The sequence below is a fragment of the Ambystoma mexicanum genome, chromosome 5q, assembly GCF_040938575.1.
Source record: "Ambystoma mexicanum isolate Mex_15411 chromosome 5q, UKY_AmexF1_1, whole genome shotgun sequence".
NCBI lineage: Eukaryota > Metazoa > Chordata > Amphibia > Caudata > Ambystomatidae > Ambystoma > Ambystoma mexicanum.
Window position 1 is genome coordinate 18,409,720 of NC_090933.1, and position 21,203 is coordinate 18,430,922.

At 47.3% G+C, this 21,203-nt stretch overlaps 1 protein-coding gene across 2 annotated transcripts in view; it reads right to left on the reverse strand.

The window, feature by feature from the left end:
• LOC138497151 (uncharacterized) overlaps positions 1 to 21,203 on the reverse strand; it is a 572,420-nt gene that overhangs the window by 168,149 nt on the left and 383,068 nt on the right. The window contains exon 4 of one of the 2 annotated variants that reach the window (XM_069620428.1): positions 1,667 to 1,780. In XM_069620428.1, the coding sequence (XP_069476529.1) occupies positions 1,667 to 1,780 (114 nt within the window). Of the gene's footprint in view, positions 1 to 1,666; positions 1,781 to 21,203 lie in introns of those variants that run through there. The other variant, XR_011278526.1, reaches the window with a different exon arrangement.

The window sequence follows — 21,203 nt, forward strand, 5'->3', positions numbered from 1 at the left end:
ATGCATGCCTCTTCTGTCTCTCTGCCTCCTCAGCCAGCAACTCCTCTGTCTCTCAGTGTTCCCTCATCTAAGGTGTTCCCCATACATTCACTCTTTCTGCAACTAATGGGCAGCGCTTGTTGCCTTTGGTGTCAGCATTATGATGCCTTGACCTATCCTATTCATTTGAATGCCATGTCGGAAGTGTCTGCTAATCCCTTCTAACCCAGGGAATACCCCTGTACATTGACTCACACAGCCTCGATCAGCAGAGGCATAGATTTCTCCTACTTCAAAAGTAGGCCATAGTGAAGTACCTCCACTTCTAAAATATTAGAATAGTACTGGGTGAGTTGTCAATTAAATGTGCATTGTTAAAGATGTCAATGTTTTACCTTTGCTGCGCTTAAATGGTTTGCACTTCCCTGAGAAGTCAAATTAGGCACTAGTCCCCAGGCCAAACCCGTGGAAGTATCTGGCGGTGGAGAGTCCCAGGGCTCGGTAATCTCTTACCCTTTGATTGTCATGTTGGTAGGGTCTGCTAATCCCTCCAGACCCAGGAAATAACCGTTTACACTCCATCAGGAGAAGCATGGATAAATCTTGTGTCAAGGGAAGGACAGAGAGAAGTGGTTCCAGTCTTGTCCCACAGAACAGAGATTACAAAATGAGCACAAGGGACAACATCTGAAAGCCCTGCCATGCAAAATAAGGAGAAAAAAGATACCAGCAAGGAGAAAATGTATTCTGGGATACAGAGGCAGTGGAGAACGACCAGTTGGGTGAATAGAAAACAAAAGATAGCTAAAAGATGCCAGATAGAAAGTAGACACCAGAAAGAGGGTGAGAGGAAAATAGAGGGAAAGAGGAGATGGGCTGTAGAAAAGAGAGGACCAGTGAAAGAAAGAATAAGAGAATCCTCTCAGAAGCAGAGAAGAGACAAGATTATCAGTTGGCGGAAAGTAATAGGGAAAGGCAATTGAGAGAAAATAAAAAAGGAGGGCTTCACGGGAAGAAATTAGAATGAAGAGGCATCAGAGACTCTGGGGAATATAGGCAGGCCGAACAGAGAAACTTTTAGCAGTGATTTTGTCCTTACTCAGTTCTGTTTGTTCACTTTGTTGTCAAGTTGTATCCAAGGATGTCAGCGCTGGCCCAGAGCAAACTGATTATTCACATGGGTTGTGACTCAGTATCTTATCTGGTACTGGGTGAAGGGCTTTTTGCGGAGGATAAACTTGAAGCATGGACCCCTTACTGTTCCTCGATAGGATAGCTTATTTGTCTTTAATGTTCTTGTTGGTGTATCTCAGGATGGCTTTGCCCATATTACTGAGTGTGGAATGTATGTGTATGTAGTTTGGTGGAGCTTCTTGTATTGCATACCTTGCACTAAGTTTGTCATAAGAAATCGTTCTAGTGCTAATATAGTGTGTCATAGTTACCTCTATTTCCAACCCCCTATTGTGTCCACTCAAACATGGCACCTCAGATCTCTGACAGAAGAGATGTGCAAATCCTGGTACCACACATAAGCGAGAACAAATGCAGTCGCTGGATATAGTAACTTAAAGACCTTGACAAATAAAGCCAATTGTCAAGATGGATGGCACAGGCATACAACAATGTACACAACACACACATATACATAAGTATTTAAGTACAGATGTTTCTTCTCTTTACTTACAATATATCTGAGGCATCCATTACACAACTCTTGCAGTCCTCTATGAACTTCCTGTGGACTCAACGTATTGGGCATAGGTGGGCCGTTCCGTCCAACCACATAGAGCCAATCAGCCTGGAAATTTAAGCAAACGGGCAAGATAAATACATAGTTTAAATATTTTGTAAATGACTGGATGTATGTGGCCTTCTACACCCTGCTAAATTGAGCACAGGCCCACACTATCCCAGTAACGGCTCCATACATTCCTTGCTAAACACTGAATTATATGTAGGCTAGTATTAATATGCATGGATCAATTAACTATACTGCAAGGACTGATTATTCCTCATTATAGTTCATACCAGATTGGGTATCCTCTCTTTATTTTTCGTTACAAAACCAGATGTTGGAGTAGGTCTACTGCCACTAATGGGATAAAATGATCATGAAGGATTCCTAGTTTGACTTTAGTCTCTTCAAAGAGCTAAAATAAAGACTACATGCATAAATTAAATGCAGGTGGCAGGTACAATCAGAGGCAATAGGTAGTTTAACAGATTACAAATGATTGGGAGGCTTTGGAGGATGCACAATCAAAATTAATCCCCTGCAGTGTTCAGTAAATATGCATAAAAGCAATCAACTCACACTGGGCAACTTCCCTAAATTCAGGCCACCGCGATGATTGGTCCTTGGCAGAAATGTGATTCACTCTATTTCAGATGGGCGGTGAAAACTTTGCTTTTGAAATCCTTTTTAACGTGACTTTATTGGCTAGTTTCATAGGATGCATCAATGAAGACATGGCATCACTGTATCGTTACTGGCTGCAAAGCTATTCCATATTTCTAGTTAATGACTTTGTCCCGACATATGACCTTACATACAGACAAAAGTGTTTAGGGGTCCCTGTCGAGGAAGATCTATACTTTCTGTGGGCTGAAGCAGGGATGCACGCTGGCGCCACTTTTATTCAGACCTTACTTATCTGACGTGGGGAAATCCCATGCTGATGTTAGAGCCCCCCGCCCCCAAACTCAATAATATTGATATACCCTAGCTCCTACATTTGGACGACATTGGGCCTCATTACGAGTCCGGCGGTAACCGTGCCGGAAAAACCGGCAGGTACCCGACGGACCCGTAAACAGTTACCGCCTCCGGACCACCCGGTAACACCAGGGTATTACAACCCTGGGTGCCGGTAATTCCAGAGGCGGTAACTGTGTTGTTCCCCATTCCCATAGAGTCCCATAGGATTCTATGGGAATGGGGACCATGGTAATACCAGTTCCGTCTATGACGGAGCCGGTATTTCCATTTCCGCCTGCAGGCAAGTGGCCTTACTCCCGCCAGGTCAGACCTGGCGGGACTGACACCATCCGCCTGCAGAACTCGTAATCTGCCGGTCCGGAAACAACGGTGGGTTTACCGCCACTGTTGCTTCCGGTCCGGCAGACTCGTAATGAGGCCCTTTGGATTACGAGTTTGGCGGTAGCCTTGCCCTAAATAAGGGCACGGCTAGCACCAAACTCGCTACCGGCACCCGCGAATGGGCCATTACCGGGCCATTACGAGTTGAATGGGCCGGTAATTGCCCATTCGCGGGTGCCGGTACGGCCGGGGTCCTGGGAGCATGGTTGCACCGGCACCGTTTATAACGATGCCGAATCAATCACGATTTCTGCTTGCGGGTGCCGCTCTGGTCTGACCAGGCGTGCAGAGCGGCACCCGCAAGCAGATCTCGTAATGTGGCGGTATGGTAACAACGGGGCTGGTAGCACTACCGGCGCCGTTGTTGCCTTACCGCCACATTCATAATGAGGCCCATTGTCTTTTTAGATCTGACTGCCATAGGTCTTCAACAAAGAATGGATGCTTTCAATGATTACCTAAAATTAAATGGCATGAAAATAAATGTAAGAAAATCGAAGGTGTTGACAATAAAAGGCCGCAGGTAGGGAAAGGAAGCAGCCTTTTCGATGGTAGGTGGAGACTGAACCACTAGAATTTGTTGACTCAATTGTGTACTTGGGAAGCATGATAAACAAGAACTTGAATGAAAGCGGCCAGTACACCGATTTAAGGGATACATTGAAAAAACTCACAACACAAGGGGTGGTTATTCATAGAACATATGGCAGGTACTCATTAACTCCAATAACCAGCTTCTACAAACAAAAGGTGATGAAAGTACTAACATTATGGTGCAGAAACCTCACTTAACCTTACATGAAAGTATGGGCTTTGATGGAGGGCTATTTTTGGCGAAGGATTTTGAAACTTCCAAATTCAATGCCAGTGGTGGCCATCTGGCACAAGCTCTGATTACAGTCCACAGCGTGGATAGTCTTATGGAAATTGATTACACTATATCGGAAATGAGTAACATCTGGCAGGGGCCAACCCCTTCTATCTTACTAGCCACGCATCATCCAGATGAAAAAGTGGTGAACAGCTGGAAATTGAAAATTAAATCAATTTTGCAACACCACAATATTTACTTGGAGATGCTGATGGGAAACCCTTTCAAGGTGAAAGACAAACTGATAAAAGCTGATTGGCTCGACACCATTGAGGCTAGAGATAGGGACATAGCAAACTATGAATGGTGGAAAGAGAGGAAAGGGCTGAATAATGTACCAAGGTACTTACAGAAGTTCCCCTCGGCCCATTATAGAGAAATATTGCTGCAATATCGATTAAGCATTATTCCAACCAAAGAGATCCAATTAAAGAGACATCAAATAAAAAGGGAGGAGGTCCTATGCAGATATTGTAAGGGTAGGCCTCAGGTGGAATCACTAGCTCGTTTAGCTACCTCATGTCCAGCTCTAACTGAACTGAGAACTTTGTACCTTGGAGACCAGCTACAAAAGACAAGGTCGTTATCAGCGAAAGAGTGGTGGGAACTGGTCCTATTGGGAGAACGATTGGGTCTCGTTACGGCTGTTATGAAATCTTTGGAGAGTATTTTATAGTTGTAAACAGTGCAATTCGGTGTCATCTGAGATGGGCTTCTTCTGTTGATAATGTATTCATTGTGATTCTATTTACAGGGTATGACCGTGGTGTTTGTTAAGAGTGAGGGTCTTTCCCTTGACTTTAACTCTTTCTCTCCCACTGTGAACACCCTGTGAAATTCTGGAAATGATTTGTCTCCATGAGGCGTGAATGAGTTTTAGATCTTCTTTTTGTTCCTTTATTTTGATTATAGAAGTACGAATAGGATGTGATAATTTGATTGTTTTATTTTGAAGAATGGAAAGAAATTGTTGAAGGTTTCTATTTTTGTTCATTGTGTATGTTCATTTGAAACCAATAAAACAAAAACAAACAAAACAAGTGTTTATGAAGGGCAAAGGACAATAATGCTATTAGCACATGTATCAGCCCAGTCACCTCTCCCTATCTCCACCTTCTATATGTATTTTATGAAAAAGCTTAGTGGAGCTCCAGTCAGGATGTTATGGCCGGGGTCTCCCTTCCCCACGTTTATAGTACGGGACAAGGTGGACTCTCGAGCACAGCACACTCCTGGGCTTCTCTGGCACAAGCTTACAGTTCCTTTTCTCAATATCAGGGCCTTGTGTATCCAAGTCTCTTCTCATGCAAAGTCTCTTGCTTCAGAGGGCCTGATGCACGAAAACAACAAAACAAACGTTTCTTCTGGTATTCTTTATGTCTTATGATAACCCTTCAACTTTGGATCGCCCTGAGCCGGGCTCTGTTCCATTTCTCAGTCGTCAGTCTCCCTCAGTCGGGCTTAGACCAACCAGAGCACTTGCCAATTCAAACAGAGACTTCCCGAAGGGCGAATCATCCCGCTGGGTCACTCTGTTTGCCTTCTGCAAGCGCAGTTTCACACATTCACAGTTCACACAGCGTTTCCCTCAGATGGGTGCAAACGCCTGCTTCACAATGTCAAAACTTCTGCAATGGGTCAAAGACTTTTGATTGTACAAGGGATTTGACTTGACCTTTGTATGACTACCTTAACACTATATGCCGACCTTCCTTATGGCCTCTTGGTATCTGTAGTTTCTTTCTTCCCATTGGTCAACACAGTCGCTTGGTTTATAAGAGGGGTACCCGCTAGAGACCTTCGACTGAGTGCCCACGAGGCGCCGGACCACTCTGGTAGTAAGTTTGCTCACAAAAGACATTGTGTCTCAGTATCTTCTTAATGTTGCCACTGCAACCTTGAGCCTAACACAGTCCGGTTTGTTATCAATTTCTTCCCACTCACCGGCTGTGTTGATCTCGTTGGTGATTCCTTTGCCGCTGGAGTCAAGGATGGTACCACGATGGGAACTGCATCTCCCTGCCCTGGCTATCACTGCAGGAGGGTTCCATGTACCGCTGACATCTGTCACATCATTTGCCAGCTTACGTTTCTTTTATCGGAAGCTTAGCAATTCTGGGTTGAAAAGGGCAAGAGCAACTGCCTCCTTGATGTCCTCTCACCGCCTTTCTCCTCCGTTTGAACTGCCGTCCTGGAATGGTTGCTTCCTCGTGCGTTCGACCTTGCTCGGATTGTGCTCTTTTGCTCCACCTTTTATCCAAATGGGGAAGGGAAAGGGTAGTCAGGTGTTTGTAGTTATCAGCATTTGCTTGACTCTGCCTCACCCTTGTGTTGGGACATGATGAAAAGATATCCTAAGGAAGGGGATACCGCATCTCACCCTTCGGTGTGTCCAACTTCCACATCCAGAAGACCCCCCATCCAGGTGATCCTCACGCACTGGTCCACCCCCAGGAATTGGATCCAATAACGATGGGCGTGTCCTGGCCACCTGGATGACAGATCCGCGGGGACTAGCGAGTGAGAGACCTTCAGGTTTCTCACAATATTCTATTCAGTGTTATCTTGTATGAAAAAAATTACCTTTTTTTTTAAAATCAACAAGTTCTTTGGGTTAATTATACATAGATGTGGCAACATAATAAACAACCAGTCCGTTTTATTACTTGAAAACATATTTATTTCTAAAAGACATATTTAATACAGAAAGGATAAAAGTTAGCAATTAATACTTAAAATGGTCATTTTTAATACAACTAGATGAGTCATTCACATTAATCAGACAACCAACTCAGATGTGTATGTCTTCGGCGAGGCCTAGGCGCTCCAGCGGTATAAGCAATAGGGTCATCATAGTATTGTGATGTGGTAGGTAAAGAGTCTTTGAAGACCAAGGCATGCCACCTCGTTCAGGAGTGGGCGATCGGGATCTGTTTATAGGGGCGGTTGGCCTGGTTGTATTTACAGGGCTCTGTTGGTGTGAGGTATCAGGGTCAACAGCTTTTAACCTCGCCAGAATGTGTTGTGGTGTAACATTACCTACAATGGATGATGGAATATTTAAATCAGCAACCGCTTATATGAACTCGTTCCAGCCGCTGGGGGCCTTTTGTACAGAAGCTGACTGTCGACTTGTAATATCCCATACAAGATCGTGCATGTTTGAGCCCCTTCCAACCGTACCTCTGTAGATATAATCTCCCCTGTCGGTCCACGCTGCCACATCCCTTTCAAGCCCCATTTTCTGCAACAGTAGTTTTGTATTAGGTCTATAGTGCTGGCTAAGTGTATTTACCACTTCCACCACAACATGGTCTACTGCCGTGGAACCTTTACATAATTAGATTCACTGGGTGGCATGTATAATGCTAGTTTGTTCTTTTCTGAATCGCTGTGCCTAGCGTGATTTAAGTATTTATGCAGAATATTTGTGTATAAGGCTGCTTTATCATGAGCTGTTAAATAAGGCCTGTTTAAAACATCCTTCATTTCAGAGTCAAGACACATTGGTCCTCATTACGACTGTGGCGGCCCCGGTATGAACGGTGCCGATAAGGGACCGGCACCGTTCATACCGGGCCGCCACATTACGAGTCCTGCAGCGGGTCCTGCTCTGCACGCCTGGTCAGACCAGACGTGCACAGCGGCACCCGCTAGCAGGACAGGATGCTAACAATGGACCCGTCATTAGCGGGAATGGGGATGTACCGGGTCCGGGTCCCACGAATGGGAATTACCTGGCCTGCAAAGGTCGGAATGGCCCCAGTAATTCCCATTTTGCGAGACCTGGACCCGAGTTTGGGGGTAGCCATGCTGCTAATAACGGCATGGCTACCTCCAAACTCGTAATGAGGCCTGTGGCAACCTTCCATACATCCCAATCCTCCACAGGTGTGGGTAGAGTTTCTAATTGTGGTTTGTCTTCCAAATACATTTTATGAGTGTGCTCCATCATTGGCCCCTGAGCAAGCTGGTGATTAGCGGTAGGGCTATGCCTATTAGAGGTCCTATGAATCCACCAGCCTTAGAGAGTACTTTTCTTTGAGCCCATATGGATACCCGCTTATTAACCAGTTTTTTGATTATGTCCTTCTTTTTTAACACACTTACTTGGCGTTGTGTTAAGGGGTTTAAAGCGTTCTGGGCAATCTTGGAAATAACGGCCATCAAATCGTCAGAGGCCATAACTAGAATGGACTTGCATTGCTGGATGGTGGCGTATACAAGCATTTTGGGCAGTGCAATGTTTCTCCATATGCGTGCCAACATGTTGAAAGCTTTAACAGCTAATGATGAGGTACTGTACGGGTGTTATCTAGATGTTTTAGATGGCATTTTAGGGGTGTAGACAGAGGGTAGACCGGGTGGGAATATATTGGTGCGCAATCTATAATCTTCTAGAGTGTTTGTTTTTAAATCAACCAACAGATATCCGTAGGGTGTACTGTTAGGGCCTTCAAAAGCTTCCATGAAGAAACATGTTTTGGACGGATACATTTGTCAAGCTATCATGGTTAAATGTTGTTTATCATCAGGGATTTTAAATAACACTAGATAACTAGCATTTAAAGTTATAGATCTGTTACTCTTACCCATGTTGAACAAGTTCTGCACGATATAGCTGATGCTTAGATTGTGGTGATGTGAATACTGGTTAAATGCCTTTTCTAGGTCAGCACTCTGCCTACCCTGTCATCAAATCATCCACACTGATCATATTCACCATGCTCGATGGTAGTAAGTGATTATAGTTGAGACTGTCCGGCATGCCTTCTACAAATCGGAAATGTTTGAACTGGTTTGTTAAGTTGTATAGAGAGACTGCCAACAACTATATTGCCAGACAATGTTCATTGGAACATGTGAAATCAATGTGTGTGCATGTTCTAGAGGTTGTCTGACAAAATAACTCTTGCAGCAGCTGGAAGGCACAGCCAGCACACACCAGCACACACAAAAAAAGATGTTGCAGTCTGTTATCCATAACAACTTGTAATCAGTAGCCATTGCTGGGATGCAGATACTGGGCCTCATTACAAGGTTGCCGGTAAGGCAAACACGATGCCGGTATGGTAATACCGGCATTGTTTTCCGCTCCGGTGTATTCTGACCCGGCAACCCGGTATTAGCAGCACCCTAATTAACAGCGCCGCTAATAGCGGCATGGGCGCGTACCTGTGCCCCTTTGGGGAGCAAATACCGGCATGCCCGTAATAGGGGGACATCCCAACCCACGCGGACATGCAAATACCGGCATTGCGAAGCCGGTAATCACGGGCTGCACGATGCCGGCCATACAGGCATCGCGGACCACCCGCAAACAGCAATCAGGAAACAAGCCAACTGCCACAGGTACACACAATCCCCAAAGTGGAGGCAATGGAGGCTGGGCCAGTAGAAAATGAGCAAACCCACACACCACACCCCTTCCAACACCAAAATGCCACCACTAGCTGTTGCAATCATGGTGCTGGAGGACATGCCAATACTGCTACAACTACAGCAACAACGCCAACTACAACAACTACAGCAGCAACAACAGGCAGCACAGAGGAGACGCAGGAGGAGAAGGAAGGTGAGACAGGCCCAGCAAATACCACCAGCGCAGCCAGCAGTGCCTCGTAGGCAGCCACCAATCCCTCGCACCAGACCCAGCCCATTTCAACCTAACCCCTGACCAGATCCACACCCTGTAACGGTTGGACCGGGACACCATCACCACCATAGTGGACATGATACACAACGACATAGGCAGCCTCATAGAAATACGTACTGCCATCCACCCGCTACTAAAGGTGGTGTCTATGCTACACTTCCTGGCCACAGGCACCTACCAACACACAGTGGGACAGCTGCATGGCATTTCACAGCCACTATTTTCACGCATGTTGTACCAAGTGCTGGATGCCCTCCTGAAGCACGCAAGCAGCCACATATCCCTACCACGGACTGCCCAGGAGATAGCCGACACCAAAGTAGGCTTCCATGCACTGGCAGGCATGCCCAATTGTGTTGGTGCCCTCGACTGCACCCATGTGGAATTGGTAGTCCCCCATGCCAAAGAGGCGGTGTACCGCAATCGCAAGCAATACCACTCCATCAATGTGCAAATGGTATGTGACTCCAGCAAGATCATCACACATTGCAGCGTCCGATTTCCCGGATCAACACATGATGCCATGGTACAGCGTAACTCCACGCTACCCCGTCACATGGAGCGGCATGCTGGACCACGTGCCTGGCTGCTTGGTGAGTTGCACAACTGTCCCATGGCAGTGCTTTGGGGTACTGATGTGTAGGGATGCATAAGGGGGGGGGCATACTGCACCAGGGTGGGAAAGGGGGGCATACTATACATGGGTGGGAAAGGGGGGGCATACTGCAACTGGGTGGCAATAGCCGGTGATTGGAGAATGCATGCAGAGCTAAACACTCCTGACCTGTACCGGCCAAACGGAACATGACACATCACTGGGCCACATATCACAAATAATGCATATCAATGACAACAAGTAAGAGGCACAACCAGGCCACCATGGTGATGGCAAGCAATGCATGAATGAACAGGATGGCAAATGTGGCAATGTGGTCAGTGTGACCATGCATAGTGAAGAATGAACAGCATGAATTGGAGGCTAAACATTGTTGCACTACCACAGCACATCTGCCTCAGCATGCATGATTACACCCTGCATCATCTATTGAACGCCATCCAGACTACCACACCTCATATCAGTTTAGAATGCATCTAGGTGAACATTTTGCATACATACAGGGACATGTGCATGTCCACACCAAATAGCTGCCGCCATGACTGTGCTTCCTGAAGGTGCCAGCTCAGAGTGACACACACCTATTTGTATTTGCTTGCAGGTGAAGGAGGATATCCCTTGAGCCCGTGGCAACTTACCCCTGTGCGGAACCCGCAGAACAGCCATGAAGAGGAGTACATTCGTGTGCACACTTGCACCCGTGTTGTGATAGAGCAGACCTTTGGCCTGTTGAAGGGGCATTTCGGCTGCCTAAGCAAGTCTGGTGGGGCACTCCTATATAGGCCTGAGAAGGTGGCAAAGATCACCATGGCCTGTGTCATGCTGCACAACATGTGCGTCCCGAGAAATGTACCACTGGCACCTGACATTGACATGCATGCCCCGGGTGAGGATGATGAGGATGGAGACGGAGGTGAAGTAGCCCCCCTGCTAGTACATGATGCATGGGATGGCCATGCAGTACGCCAAGCACAGATTCACGAATACTCCTGACCCACAGGGACTATGAAAGACATGTGTCAGTCAGACACTGGGCCAATGTGGATATGCACACAGGGAATGGTGGGAGTTGGGCACTGAACACCGTAACACATTAAATGGATGCACACGAAAATAACAATGTCCAGCCATGGATTTTTCTTATCACAACGTGTGTATTATTTACAACAGCAATAATGTGCCCACTCCCCCTCCCTAACTCCCCCAGCAAACTCCCAGACCCCCCCAACAAACTCCCAGACCCCCCCAACAAACTCCTAGATGCCCCCAACAAACTCCAAAACCCCCCAACCAACACCAATACCCCAATTGACTCCACAAGATGCACCCCTTCACCCCCAACCTTGTGCCCCACTCCCATTGTCCGCCCACACTACTTCCGGGACTTCTTCCTGTCCGGAGGCGGCATTTCAGTGTGCCTTGCACTCCTACGTGTCTGGCGCACTGGGCTGGTGGGGACAGATGAAGCTGGTGTGGAGGTAGTAGGTGAGTCTCTGGCAGGTTCCACACCTCCTGCAAGCCGTGGCCGCTGCATATGGAGCAGCATTGAAGTCAGCACCTGTGTCACCGCCCCAGGCAGTCCCTCATTAGCCGAGCCGATGCATTAATAGCGGCTGTGTTGGCTTCGATGGCCGCTGTGGTACCCGCAATTGCTGTGGCAATACCCCGCCTGGTTTCCTCCCCGTCCGCTATGTACTGGCGGAGTAGGTCTAACATGGCCTCCTGTTGGGCCTCCACCATCGACAATCGTGTCTCAAGTATTTTTGAGGGGGCTGGAGCGGTGGGTTGTGCAGTCATGTGGATGTCATTTTCGGGACTGTACTCCTCAGAGGTGGGTCGGTCACAGTCACGGAGGCAGGGATCAGCTTCACTGCAGGTGGGTGACTGCAGGTGTTGGGGCGAGGGGGTGGGCACGGGGCTCGGGGTGGCCGGGCATGTCACCTCGGTGTCTCCCTCAGGCTCCACACTGGCATCAAGTTCTTCCCCAGTGGAGGCGGGTGCTTCCAGGGACTCCCCTTGGACAGGTGTGGGTGGGGCCTGCTGGGTCCGTTGTGTGTCAGGCACACTGGCAGCAGGTGTTGCTGGCTGTGTCCCAGCTCGCACAGGCACAGTGGCAGTGGCTGTGGCCTGCTTGCCTCCAGCGGAGGTGGTGGTGGTTGCCCTCTTCTTAGGGTGTGAGGTGGATGCCCTCATGGTGGTCTCCTGGGCTGCTTCTTCCTCATCGGTGCCTGGGGGGTAGAAGAGATGCAGGGCATCAGTGATGGTGTGACATGGCAGAGGCATAAGATGGTGCTGTTCATTTTTCATTTGATCATGCATTCATGTCTTACAGGTGTGTCACGCAGGGTATTCAGAGGGAGCATGTTAGCATTCACTGCATGGCAGGTGGCATGCCGTTGATTTGGGGTTTGTGTAATGTATCAAATGGGCAAGGTCCAGGTGTGTTGGCTGTGTGTTGGTTATGGGATTGGCACTCAGCATGCATTTCAGTGTGGCAGCGTTTAGCCCGCCATCTGGACTTGGATATGGTCATGTGGGTGTTGGGACATGCATTGCCTTGCCTAGACTCTCTACCACTTCACTTGTGCTACGTCATGGTCTCCCCTACAGGGATCTGCAGGGTCACTCACCTCATTCCGCGGTTGATGCTGCACCCGTCTCCATCTCGCATAATCCCTCGATGGACTCAGGACTGATGAGTCTGCTAGCCGTCTCCTCCCAGGGCATCAATTTGGCAGGGGGGTGGGCACCCCTGCCTGTGGACATGGCCTCCCTCCGATTGCTGGCCATGATATTGCGTACCCTCAACCGGAGGTCATCCCACCGCTTCCTGCAGTCCCGCACACTGCGCAGGGTGGTACCTACGGCTGATACCTTGCAGGCTACCTCCTGCCAGATTTGCCTCTTTTGTTGCTGCACCTCCCGCTTCTTGTCGTGGGATTGGATTATGTCTGTATGTGCAGCTAGAGTGTCCGCTAACATGGTCAGCTCAGCGTCGGAGTAACACTGTTTCTGCAGCCGGGGGGTGGTCTTCCTGGTAGCCTTTGACATTCTCTATGGATTTCCACTGTGCTCTCCAAATATCGACTGGTCGTTCGGGAGGATTGCAATGGATTGTGTTTTTAAAGATGGCCGCCGGCCCATTTCCCGTTCCTGCGCGATGACGTTATTTCCGGGTCCGGTTTTGCGAACCCGGTATTAGCATGGTGGTATTACCGGGCCGGTATTTAGGGGTTGCTCCTAAGTGGTGCCGGGATCGGCGGGTCTCGCAATGCCGCTATCCAGGGTTTGGAAGGCCGTTAGCAGCATGCCGGTATCTCCATTACCGGCATGGGGGTTTGCGCGTGCTCGCGCACTCATAATCACGCGCTATTAGCGGGTTCATACGAGCACGGACCCGCTTTTACCGGCATGCCGGTAATGAACCCGTTTTTACTGCGCTACTCGTAATGAGGCCCACAGTGTGCCAGCCAGGCAAAAAGGTCTAGGCTAAGAAAAACCTATTAGTAAGTGCCACAGTGTGATCAGGTTGACTTGTAGTTAGTTTTGACACCAAAACAATTACATCATATAGCAACACAGAATGAGCAACAAATATATTAATGTTCTGGTTGCCGTGGTTATAGATAGGGCAGTGTGTTATAGGCCCTGTGTTTAGAAATAGTACACAAGGTCATGTTTTGAGTGAGGTGTGAGAAGGGAGCTGAAGTAGGTGGAGAGAGAAGATGGAGTCAGAAAGGTATTGAGGTAAAAGTGAGGTCAGCAGGTCGACATGGCAAGAGTGTCACCATATTGGTTTTAAAGGCCTAGCACACAATGAACAGAATGAAGGCCCTGATGTGGAGCTGCCGTTCTGCTTAGCTCAGTCCCAAGAGAAATCCCCTTTGCATCCTTCAAGAGAGAGAAGCCAAGGTCAGAGGCACCCGTGCAGCGCAGATAAACGCTAATTGTATCCAGCTGCAGAGCTCGAAGGTATTGGGAATGGAATGTTAGATGTGGGGAGCGTGGGTAGGGATGCACGCTTTGAAGGACAAATTCATGAGAACAGGGCACAAGGTTTTGTGATTCCAACAGGCAAGGCAAAGTTTTAGACCACTACTGCACTCACCCAAGGAGCAGTAATCACTTTTGAATTACAAGTAGGCACATAACCAAAGGAAATAAATCCCTGAAATTAAGACTCAAGAGTGGTACACTGGTCACGTCATTACTGAGAGATAAGGGGAGCCATATTTGGGACATAGCATGATTTTGCATAGGAGGAGCAGAGGTAATGCCAGTAAGTTTCACACAAGGGCATGGGTGCAGCTTGTCTGTGCCGTAGTATCTGGTATAATGAGAAGGCCCATTGTCTTATCAAAGCAGAGTTGGCCTTGCCAGTCTTGCTTTGAACGTGCCTGGGTCGGAGGGGTGCACATCATGTGACGGTTAAGATTTATTAGTGTATCAATACACTGTCAGCCGAATGTGCTAGGATTCAATAATGGCGATGTAGTCGGCCATGTGCATAGGGGAATGGGCTTAGATAAGGTGTGGCAAATTAGTACAGGCACTATAGGGTGGTATTATATAGGTGGTAGCCAATGAAGGTGGTGGGATGATGCTGTAACCTATGTATGATAATGTGCGGGCTTCCGCTATATAACCTGTAACTTCTTGGGGTATGACGTCATGCGGCCCTGTGTCAGTTTGGTTCTATGGGACCGTCTAAGACCATTGCATATAATAAACCTTGTTTTCTCTTGCAAAGTGGTGCAGTCGTTGCTTGGCCTTTTGGATCATTTTTATCATACAGGTTTTGGGTCACGTCTTCTACACCTTTGGGATGTGTCAAGCCTCCGTCCTAGTGCTAAGGTCCTTTTATCAAACACGATGCTGAGAGTCTTCTGTAGCGTAATCATGCTAATTTCCTATTGCTTTTTTTCATGTACAATGCAAGGCTGTGTAATGGTAATAGCCCTAGAGTTGTTCGCTATGATGGAATAGGGATGGCGGGGGTGTTTCCTGCATCCAAAACAAAGTTTTAAAAAAAACAAAAAAAGAAAATGACCCTGCAGCGCCGGTTCACTTTCCACAGAAGTGAAGGAAACTGATGCTGCATGGACTCTGCGGCACACAGCAAAGTGTGCCGCCAAAGGTAAGTAGGGGGCTGGGGGAGTGGGGTCTACAATGGGGATTTAACTATGGAGTGCTTATTTCTAATACAATGATTTAGAATAACACCCTTTTGTCTTCGAAATGTTTGTATTCGAAATAATCATGTACATCCCCAAGCTAGCCCCTGGTGAGTACATTGTAGAGCTTGTATCTGCAGGGTCTAAAACATATGCCTATCACACATCTCTAGGGACTGTCAGTATGAAGGTGAAAGGTATAACATTTAACGTTAACAATATCGCTGAGATAGATTTTGACAGTTTGAAAGATCTTGTACAGTCATGTACACAGGGAGATGGGATGCGTGATTATTTCGAATACAAACATTTCAAAGTCAAAAAGGTTGTATTCTAAATGTTCGTATTCGAAATAAGCACCCCACAGGTAATTTCATTGTACTATCAGTATCATTGTGCAGAACCCTCTCTTTCAATTGATCCATGTTAGGCAGAATCATATGCAGTACCCTTTGGGAACACTACACACAATTAAGACTACAAGTGTCAGTACAATTTCACCTTTGGTACAAGCCTGTACTACACAGTAATATGGTAGCAGTGGCTGAGTAGCCAGACTGATCTCAAGAGTAAAGTGAGCAGTACAAGAGGTTCAAAGGACTAGCAATCACAGTAATTCAAACAAACTCTTAATCAAGGTTTCTTGGTAAAAGAATATACATTTATTTACACAGTCAGTTGAAAAACATTCCACCAGTAAGAGGAGCTTAACAGCACAATCTACTATACTACAATACACAACCAATCAGTTTCGGAACAAGTTTAGCTCCCCTGAAGTGGGAGCAAAATGGCACTTCAGTTACTTTAGAAAGGGGTAAAAAGACAAGGTTATAAGAAACAACAGCACAAATACTTTCAGAGGTAGGGCAAAAAGTTTCAGTTCAATACAACCAGCAATTAAATTCAATAGGCCTGGGCCAAAGTCAATGGTTCAGAGTCTTGGATAGGATAGCACAGTTCTGGTAGTAAACGGTTAAATCTTTGCCATGGTTTTTAGAAGTAGTTGGTCAGACGAAAATTTAGATGTTGGTTTAGGGAAGGACAAGCCTTCAAAGTCGGGAAAGTTTCACAAAGTTTCACCGCGGCCGAATGGAGTTCTGGACCGCACTTGCACAGTACCTTTTAAATGAAGAAGAGCTGTAGCTGAGGCATATGTTCCTGGCAAGTCTTGCAGATCTTGCTGTTCCTGAGCTTCAGTCGTGGGGACAAGAAGGAGGACGTCGGGAGGTTCCTGCACTGCCCAGGGAAGAGGCCAAAAGCTTGGCAAAACATTGGGTTAAGGTGTGAGTGCCTTAAAGACCACAAACTAGTATTCTTCCCACTGGCTATCCGGTTTTCAACAGCACTCTGAAGAAAATTCATCCAGTATAGGGACGGTGTCTAGGTGACTTGCGAGTTGGTTGTTCCCACCAAACTCAAGGGAAGAAGGTAACCTTGAAGGGCTTCTCTGTCGATGGAGTTTCAGGCAATTCAGACCTGCAGCAGGGCTTCACCGATGGACCAGGAGTTGCAGCAGTCGTCTGTCTTCAGCTCGTCTTCGGTTCTTTCGTTCCAGTGGTCGACTCTGCTTTCCAAGACCCAGAGGCCTGCTTTTAAACAGTTTTCCTGCATTCATTCCAGCCTGGCTGTCACTCATACAGCAGGGTGGCTGTCCTTGCCAGACAGCCAGCCGGCCAATCACGCCAGAGTGCATTCAGGTCTCCTAAGCATAGGGAGTTTCGGCACCTCCCTCAAATCCTGTCCACCCCAGACACTCACGCACCAGAAGAGGGCTTCAGCACTGAAGCCCGCCAAAGGACAACGAACAAAGGGACCAAACCTGGTTTGGCGTGCAGAGTTAAACACAAGAAGGACGTTTTCTAAAAGAAACCGCTAAAAAAGTCAACCAGAGTCTGTTTTTACAGATAGGTCTTGGGGGCCATATTGGAAAACATGGCTGACCCGATTTTTAGCTACCGGTGTTCGCGGTTGGGAAAAATCATGGTAGTTTGTTAAAAACCACTGCCACCAGCCATTTCAAGTAGAAAAGGGTAACATTTGACTGTTACATGAGTTTTTACGCTCAGGGGCTGCTAGGCAACCCCTCCAGCACGCTCTAGGAAGATAGTGTGTGCTGCTGGGTCTGTACATTTAAAAAGACTAGTAAAGTTAATTTAACTTTACATGCTCTGGGAGACAGTAGTCAGTCCCAGAGAAGGTATTTAAACCTTGGCGAGTCTGAAAGGAGTTGTTTTAAAACTCCACATCCAAAGAACACAAAAGTAAAACACACATCAAAATACATGAAAGAGTGGGAAAAAAGGCTCACACTCTTTCCAGCTAAACATTAAAATCCTAGAAATCCAGCAAAGTTGATGGGGGTCTCAAAAGGTAAGGGAAATTAGCACATTCTTGAGAATTCTCCATAACAATCCATCACACCGTACAACTTCAAACGAGCATGAGCTATTATGAATGTGGCAATGAATATATTGGTATTGTCAGAATATGTTGGATATTCCTCCACATATAATCAGCACAAACAAGCTATTTCATCATCTATGAACACGCAGCTGCTCACATCATAAGAACGATCAAATAGATAAGCATGAAGCTCATTGGGGTCTGTGATGATGACTGAATTTGACCAATGAACTCAATGTGCAAACTTGCCCCAAAGCGAATTAAGACATTGTTTTGCTAACAGCTGCCTAGTGGGGTTGTTATCGATGTGTTCCATGAGCAATCTGTATGCCCTGATGTTTGTAATAATCATCCATGGAGGCGTGTTTGGTGGGTTTGTCCATGTAACATGAAGAAAAGCCAGAAGCACGCTGTCTGTGTTGTAGGAACATTTGAATGTAATCGCAAAAAAAACTCTACAGTGATGGTTTTAAAATGCCATATCTCATCTATGTGCCCCAGTCGATAGCCATGTTGTAAAGCGGCTTGTAGCTCGATCGTACACCAAGTGCCTGTCAGCACCCACTCATCATCCGTATGTTTACATCTAGCCTGTTTTAACACATGTAGCAGGAACATTAGCTTGCCACCCAATCTATATGGCATCTTACTTCGTAAGAGAAAGTTTCTTAAAATAGCCAGAGGCTAACGACATGCCGCTCAGGGACTCTATCGCAAGGATAATTCAGAACTATTTCAAGGAAAACCCAGCGACAGACACTTCTGAGGCTAACACTTGGGACGCTATGGAGGCCGTGGTCAGGGGTGAACTAATTGCCCATGGAGCAGCATTCGGAAATGAAAGCGACAAACCCGCACAGAACTAGAGGAGGAGGTCCAAAAGGCAGAGGCAAGTCATAGAATGGCTGGATGCCCAAAACTCATCGTGCACTGCAAACGGCCAGAAAGAAATTGGAAGCGATCTACGCAGACGAAACGGCACACCTCTTGGTCAAATCCAAGCAATCCTACTACGTCATAAATAATAAGGCAAATACATTTTTGGTGGACAAATTGGCCAAGGCAAGGAAAAGGAACACTATAATTGGCCTGCACGACCCGCAGGGCGAACTCCACTACACTGAACAGGCCAAACTGCGACTGGCAACATCCCACCTGACCGACACAACGTCGGCAACTCCCCGGGACAGGGAGGAACAACTACGCTACCTCCGGAGTGGTGCCCTGCCGCTTCTTGAGGACCCAGACAGAGAGGCTTTGGATGCCCCAATTACAAGTGAGGAGGTCAAAACCGCAATTAGGTCCCTAAGGCCCAGAGCCCCAGGCCCGGATGGCTTCACAACAAGATTCTATAAAGTGTTCCGCCCACAACTTACTGCCCCACTAACGACCCTCTTTAGATCCTTTAGCAACACAGGTTCCATCAACCCTTCTATGCAGGAATCAGTAACCATCCTCCTACTTAAGCCCGGCAAGGAACTCAAGTTCAACGGCTCGTATAGACCCATTTCCTTGCTAAATATCGACGCTAACATTTACTCCAAGATCTTGGCGACCCGCCTAGCCATGACCCTCCCCAAACTGATTGGCGCAGACCAAACAGGTATTATAAAGAACAGATCGACTGGGGACAACATTCGTAGAGTCCTCGACCTTATATACATAGCTTCCCAGGATTCGCATAAACTGGCCCTGTTAGCCCTGGACGCCACTAAGGCCTTCAATAATGTGGACTGGTCCTTCCTCCGGTTTAACCTAGAAGCCTTTCAATTCGGCCCCAATTTCCATAAAATGGTCTTAGCCAACTACCAGTCTCCGAAAACTCTGCTCCAGGTTAACCACAATTGATCAAATCCGATCCCCCGATCCTGCGGTACGAGACAAAGAAGCCCCCTGTCCCCACTCTTATTTGCTCTAGAGATGGAGCCTCTTGCCCACTGGATTCGTCAGAACCCCAACATTGAAGGGCTTCCCACTGGCACAGCACAGCATACAATCTCTCTGTATGCAGACGATGTGCTGTTGTCTATAACAAATATTGATCCCTCCCTAACTTCTTCGCTCCAAGACCTCTGTGGGTTTGGAAGGGTCGCAGGGTTCATCATTAACTTCAGGAAGTCTGCAGCATTGGGGGTGGGTCTAGATTCAGCAGATCTAGAAGCTCTTAGGCCCCTGTGCCCTATCCAAGAACCAGAAGTCAATACATTACCTAGGGGTCCAAATCTCGGCACACCCCAAAAACGTTTACTCTCTGAACTCCCCCCAACTTTTTAAAGAATTGGAAAGGGACCTCAAACGCTGGCCCTCACTTGAAATATCTCTCATTGGATGAATTACAGCATGCAAAATGAACCTCCTCCCACGATTTCTTTATGCTTGTGCCTCCCTCCCGGTTGCGATCCCACTGCCCCCCCTCATGCGGCTACAAAGGAAAATCATAGTCATGATGGGCAACCCCCACCATGGAGGCCTAGGGGTCCCCAATCTATGCAACTACCAAGTGGCCTCGCAGCTAGCACGCTTCCAAGCTTGGTGCATAGGGGATAATCCCCCAAAATGGGTCCCACTAGAACAATCGCATCTCCCAGTGCTCCTTTGCTTCCTTGCACACGTCCCCCTTCTGTTGCGGAGGGCCTGGACTAAAACTTTGACCCCCACCAGAGCTACCCTTAGTAACTGGGACCTAAAATCCAGGGGAATCGCACGAGGCCTAAGCCCAAACTCCGTGATCTTCTATAACCCGGCCTTCTCTCCAGGGCTTAGCCCCCTCAATTTTAGAATTTGGGTAGCGGGAGGATTGGAATCCCTGGGGCAGCTCTTTGAAAATGGCCAACCGCATGCTTTTGAAAGCTGCAAACAAGCCTTTCACTTAACCAAAGCAGAAAGATTTTCCTTTTCGCAACTTCGGAACTGGTATATGCAACCACTAATCTGTCGGGAAGCTACACACTCTCCTACCCCCTTGGAACTCACCCTGCAGGAGATGTCAGAGAAGGGTAGGACCTCTAGCCTCTACAAACTTCTCCAGGATAATCTCCTTTCCCCTAGACCCGCATATATTATACAGTGGGAATCCGACCTGGGACGCTCACTAGACAACCAAGCCTGGGGACTAGAGCCCACTCATCCTCTTTCTGCATTACTAACCGGGAATGTGTGTACAAACTCCTCCTCCGTTGGAATTACTCCGCGTCATGTCTCCATCAGTTCAATCAATCACTTAGCCCCCTATGTTGGTGCAATAATGGTCAGCCTGGATCGTACATACATATGTGGTGGACCTTTCCTATTGTTCAAACTTTTTGGACTAGATTCATAGCCACCATTAAGGACATCACCAAGGTGATGATTCCAAATAGCCCACAAGTACTTCTACTGGGCACTCCAGTTCCGGGATCATA